At 44.5% G+C, this 6,000-nt stretch overlaps 1 protein-coding gene across 2 annotated transcripts in view; it reads right to left on the bottom strand.

The window, feature by feature from the left end:
• Positions 1–972: 972 nt before the first annotated feature.
• Positions 973–6,000, bottom strand: part of LOC133556752 (citron rho-interacting kinase) — a 152,570-nt gene continuing 147,542 nt past the window's right edge. The window contains exons 39-40 of one of the 2 annotated variants that reach the window (XM_061906997.1): positions 4,729–5,017; positions 973–1,793 (exon numbers count right to left, since the gene is read on the bottom strand). In XM_061906997.1, coding sequence (XP_061762981.1) covers positions 1,770–1,793; positions 4,729–5,017 — 313 coding nt within the window. In that variant the 3' untranslated portion in view covers positions 973–1,769. The remainder of the gene's footprint in view (positions 1,794–4,728; positions 5,018–6,000) is intronic. The other variant, XM_061906998.1, reaches the window with a different exon arrangement.

Raw genomic sequence — 6,000 nt, 5'->3', positions numbered from 1 at the left:
GGATATCACCACATGGGCTCAGGAACACTTCAGAAAACCACCGTCACTAAATAAAGTTTGTCGCTACATCTGTAAATGCAAGTTAAAGCTCTACTATGCAAAGCAAAAGCCATTTATCAACAACATCCAGAAACGCCACCAGCTTCTTTGGGCCCGAGATCATCTATGATGGACTGTTACAAAGGGGAAAAGTGTTCTGTGATCTGACGAGTCCACATTTCATATTGTTTTTGGAAATATTCAACATTGTGTCATCCGGACCAAAGGGGAAGCGAGCCATCCATTGTCGACGCAAAGTTGAAAAGCCAGCATCTGTGATGGTGTGGGGGTGCATTAGTACCCAAAGCATGGGTAACTTACACATCTGTGAAGGCACCATTAAGGCTGAAAGGTACATACAGGTTTTGGAACAACATATGCTGCCATCTAAGCGCCGTCTTTTTCATGGACGCCCCTGCTTATTTCAGCAAGACAATGCCAAGCCACATTCAGCACGTGTTACAACAGCGTGGCTTCGTAAAAAAAAGAGTGCGGGTACTTTCATGGCCCGCCTGCAGTCCAGACCTGTCTCCCATGGGAAATGTGTGGCGTATTATGAAGCGTAAAATACGACAGCGGAGACCCCGGACTGTTGAACGACTGAAGCTCTACATAAAACAAGAATGGGAAAGAATTCCACTTTCAAAGCTTCAACAACTAGTTTCCTCAGTTCCCAAAAGTTTATTGAGTGTTGTTAAAAGAAAAGGTGATGTAACACAGTGGTGAACATGCCCTTTCCCAACTACTTTGGCATGTGTTGCAGCCATGAAATTCTAAGTTAATTATTATTTGCAAAAAAATAAAGTTTATGAGTTTGAACATCAAATATCTTGTCTCTGTAGTGCATTCAACTGAATATGGGTTTGCAAATCATTGTATTCCGTTTATATTTACATCTAACACAATTTCCCAACTCATATGGAAACGGGGTTTGTATAACCCATTTACCATTTATTTACCATTTTTTTATTCTGCCAATAACAAACTACTGGAATCCTGCTACCAGAACTGAAAAGACTTGCAGGACCAACCTCTGGTTTCTCCCGTCTGAAAAAACAAACAAACATCTTTTTAAGGTTAACATGACCTTTTATTGAATGCAAATCTTCAGCGACAAGAAAATAACGACCAAGAGAAAGAACCAAGACCCAAAAAGCGCCATGCTGGCTGATGTGACGTCTGGAGGCGGTCTGGAAAGAAACAACACCGGAACTGACCTGTGACATCTACTGGACTTGGACCTCACAGCACGGACACGGGACGCGTGTATCAGAAGCGGCGGACTAATCGGAGCAAGCTGCACTCTAGAAACGACAACGTTGTTAGAAGTCTTCTACAAAGAAAACAGCTGTCAAGAAGAAAAAGAAAAAAAACGACTTTATAGAAAGTAGATTTGGCAAAGAAAAAAAAAATCCTGTTCACATCCGACTTCGTGTGCAAAGTGCCGCCTCCCTCGTGGCCGTAAAAGCAATCTCGTCATTTTCCAACGTTTAGAAAGTCTAAAAAAAAATAGACATGGCTTTACTGGCCGACTTTTCCCTTTTATAAAAACTTTTGGCTGCGTTATGTACATTTATTCCCATCTAGCGTAAGACTGGCATTGCCCCCCCACGCCCCAGAAGCACGTGTTGGGTCGGTGTGGTGGAATGAGGATGGTCGCACCGTGTCAGGCGAGATGGCTGACGGTCGAGCAATAAGTCACTACTGGCCTTTTCACGAGGAGCGACCTCTCACACTGATGACTGATCCCACACCTGCAAAACCACAAGAAGGGGGGAAATACATTGTCAATATTTTAGACCAGGGGTCTCAAACTCAACATACCTGGGAGCCACTGGCTGCAGAGTCTGGGTGAGGCTGGGCCTCAAGAAAATATTTCTTTAAAAAAAATATTTTTAAACTTCTTTATTTTTATTTTCAACACAAAATTAAAATATAAATGAAACAAAATGATAATTAAGTAACGTGAGGCAATGCAAATTAAACAATAAAAAAAAACATAACGGTTTGAATTGGTCCAGGTTATCGGACAGGTGTCGCGGTGTGAAAACCCGTAAAAAAAACCCTTGTCTCCATGGCAACGTTTCTGTCGCTTTCACTCATTTGCCGCTTTTCCACTAATGCAGGGGTAGGCAACCCAGAACGTTGAAATAGCCGTTTTGGAGCCCTCCATCCATCCATTTTCTACTGCTTATTCCCTTTTGGGGTCGTGGGAGGCGCTGGCGCCTATCTCAGCTGCAATGAGGCGGAAGGCGGTGTACAACCTGGACAAGTCGCCACCTCATCACAGGGCCAACACAGATAGACAGACAACATTCACACTCACATTCACACACTAGGGCCAATTTAGTGTTGCCAATCAACCTATCCCCAGGTGCATGTCTTTGGAAGTGGGAGGAAGCCGGAGTACCCGGAGGGAACCCACGCATTCACAGGGAGAACATGCAAACTCCACACAGAAAGATCCCGAGCCTGGGATTGAACCCAAGACTGCAGGACCTTCGTATTGTGTGTGTGTGTGAATTATATTTATATAGCGCTTTTTCTCAAGTGACTCAAAGCGCTTTACATAGTGAAACCTAATATTTAAGTGACATTTTAAACCAGTGTGGGTAGCACTGGGAGCAGGTGGGTAAAGTGTCTTGCCCAAGGACACAATGGCAGTGACTAGGAGGGCAGAAGCGGGAATCGAACCTGCAACCCTCAAGTTGCTGGTCCGACCACTCTACCAACCAAGCTATACCACCCCAGTATAGCGGCAGACGCACTAACCCTTCTGCCACCGTGAAGCCAAATAACAAAAATTGTCTCGGTCTGGAGCAAACGGCGGGGGGGTGGGGGGAGTTTTCAAGTTACGGTAGCACAATTAGCCCCGAACGGGCTAACATCACGAATAACGTGTTACACGTCAGATTCGCCCAGCGACGCTCTGTCGGAGTATCAGCGCTGGGGTCCAGTGCACCACAGTTTTGTATTGTCGCTCGGTCCTTCGGCGGAGTGCTTCGGAAGCTACCGGGTCCCTTGTCTTCCCGGCGCCGGGGGAGGGAGCAAGAGAGAGAGAGACACACACACAATGACAGAGAGAGCGAGCAGGCAGGCGAGTGAGGGAAGGAGGAATAGCGTGTACACGTCTAGTGGAAAAGCGGCAAAACTTTTCTCTGCTTGCATCACGCAAGTGGCGTCAATGTTCGGCCCTCGAGAGCCACATACCACACCGTGATTGGTAGACTCCTTCGTCTTCGCACACAACGCTGTCAAGCGGCATTCATATAAAACTCGCGGGCCGCACTAACATTAAACTTTTATATTAAGTCACCATACAAAACTAGATGGCATAATATGTTGGAACCTATCTTTATTAATCATTTATTAATTGTTTAGGCAATGCAATCAAATCATGCCAATTATGATGTTAATGGATTATTGGATGTTTTACATTCATGTGAGTTTTCCTTGCCCTTATGTGGGCCTACCGAGGATGTCGTGGTGGTTTGTGCAGCCCTTTGAGACACTAGTGATTTAGGGCTATATAAGTGAACATTGATTGATTGATTGATTGATTATTATTGACTGATTGTTCAGCTGCTCACACTCTTCTTAGTGGGCTCCTTCCTCCTCCTAGGATTAAGAAGACAGGACAGCTGGGGGCTCCCTTGGTCTGTCTGTCGGGAACATTTTCCTACCGACAATTTTTTTATTGGCATATTGTAAAAAATAAATGACTTAATAGCTAGATATAACATTATAAACACTGAATTAGATACAGTATTACTCTAATTTGCTTGGTCAGCTAAAACACAAAGCTAAGATTCAATCATATATTTGAATGGTAACACTGTAGTATGGGGAACATATTCTAAGGAACAAAGACCAAAGTTAGAGTTATTTGGACACTAGGGGAATGTATAAGGGTTAGGGTTGGAAACCATCCGCTTGGGATGGTTTCCTGCTGGCTCCGCTGTGAACGGCACTCTCGCTGCTGTGTTGGATCCGCTTTGGACTGGACTCTCGCGACTGTGTTGGATCCATTGTGGATTGAACTTTCACAGTATCATGTTAGAACCGCTCGACATCCATTGCTTTCCTCCTCTCCAAGGTTCTCATAGTCATCATTGTCACCGACGTCCCACTGGGTGTGAGTTTTCCTTGCCCTTATGTGGGCCTACCGAGGATGTCGTGGTGGTTTGTGCAGCCCTTTGAGACACTAGTGATTTAGGGCTATATAAGTAAACATTGATTGATTGACATTGATTGAGGGTTTCTAATAAGCAATTAGGACTGGGTGATATATTGATATACTCGATATAGTGCATTCAACTGAATATGGGTTGAAAAGGATTTGCAAATCATTGTATTCTGTTTATATTTACATCTAACACAATTTCCCAACTCATATGGAAACGGGGTTTGTAGATGGTGTATCTCGACATGGTCTAAAAATATCGAGATATTAAAAAAAGACACATCGCCCAGCCCTATAAGCAATAATAGTGAGGTTATTGAGGGAAGACTCTTCATTAATGGCTTACTGCTTGTATAATAAGACCATGCAGGATAAAGCATACTTAATAATGACTAATTAAGAGCCAATATGTTACTAATTTGCATGTTAATAAGCAACTACTTAATGGTGAACATGTTCCCCATACTAAAGTGTTACCATTGGAGTTGCCTTCATCCAAACAGTACCTTGTTCACCGGCGCCAGCTGTGTCCGCACAGAACCAGCATGGAGTCGGTTGCTGTCCCCGAACCTCCCGGGAGACCTCTCTCTGCGGCTGTCCAGCACTCGGCCGGGCGACTTCTCTCTGTCCAAGGGGCGGGCCGGAGACTTGTCCCGTCTGAACTCGGTGCGTCCCTCCCGGTAGCGGTGAGGCGTGCTGGGCTCTCGATGCAGACCGTCATGGCTGCCGGGCCCCGAGGTCAAGCGCTTGGTGATGTGCTCGGTGTAGGTGGGAGGGCCTCGCTTGGTGGGGCTCCTGCAGGACCGCAACAGAGGACAAACATGACTGTTTGGCCTCCAAATCCAACAAATTCTCTTCTCAGGTCAGATTGGAGAGAGGCTTGAACGAGAAAACTGCTCAAACCAATGGATGAAACATCTCTTTGTCTTACTTTTGGGCCGGCGTGGCTCAGATGGTAGAGCGGCTGAATAGAATGCAACTTCCGCCATCCTACTCACTGCCCTTGTGTCCTTGGGCAAGACTCTTCACCCACCTTTTACCCAGTGTCACCCACGGTGTTGTAAATGTAGTTTAGATCTACAATGGGTTTTCTCAATGTAAAGCACTTTGAGTCACTAGAGAAAAAGCGCTATATAAATATACTGTATTTCCTTGAATTGCCGCCGGGGCTCTAATTAATTTAAAACCTCTTTTCACTCCGACACTTACCAAAGGAATGCGGTAAAAGTAAGATTGCGCTAATTAATTTAAAACCTCTTCTCACTCCGACACTTACCAAAGGAATGCGGTAAAAGTAAGATTGCGCTAATTAATTTAAAACCTCTTCTCACTCCGACACTTACCAAAGGAATGCGGTAAAAGTAAGATTGCGCTAATTATTTTAAAACCTCTTCTCACTCCGACACTTACCAAAGGCATGCGGTAAAAGTAAGCATGCGCTAAATAGTTTAAAACCTCTTCTCACTCCGACACTTACCAAAGGCATGCGGTAAAAGTAAGCATGCGCTAGTTTAAAACCTCTTCTCACTCCGACACTTACCAAAGGAATGCGGTAAAAGTAAGATTGCGCTAATTATTTTAAAACCTCTTCTCACTCCGACACTTACCAAAGGCATGCGGTAAAAGTAAGCATGCGCTAAATAGTTTAAAACCTCTTCTCACTCCGACACTTACCAAAGGCATGCGGTAAAAGTAAGCATGCGCTAGTTTAAAACCTCTTCTCACTCCGACACTTACCAAAGGAATGCGGTAAAAGTAAGATTGCGCTAATTATTTTA

The sequence above is a fragment of the Nerophis ophidion genome, linkage group LG07 (assembly GCF_033978795.1).
Source record: "Nerophis ophidion isolate RoL-2023_Sa linkage group LG07, RoL_Noph_v1.0, whole genome shotgun sequence".
NCBI lineage: Eukaryota > Metazoa > Chordata > Actinopteri > Syngnathiformes > Syngnathidae > Nerophis > Nerophis ophidion.
This window is presented reverse-complemented; position numbering and strand designations above follow the sequence as displayed.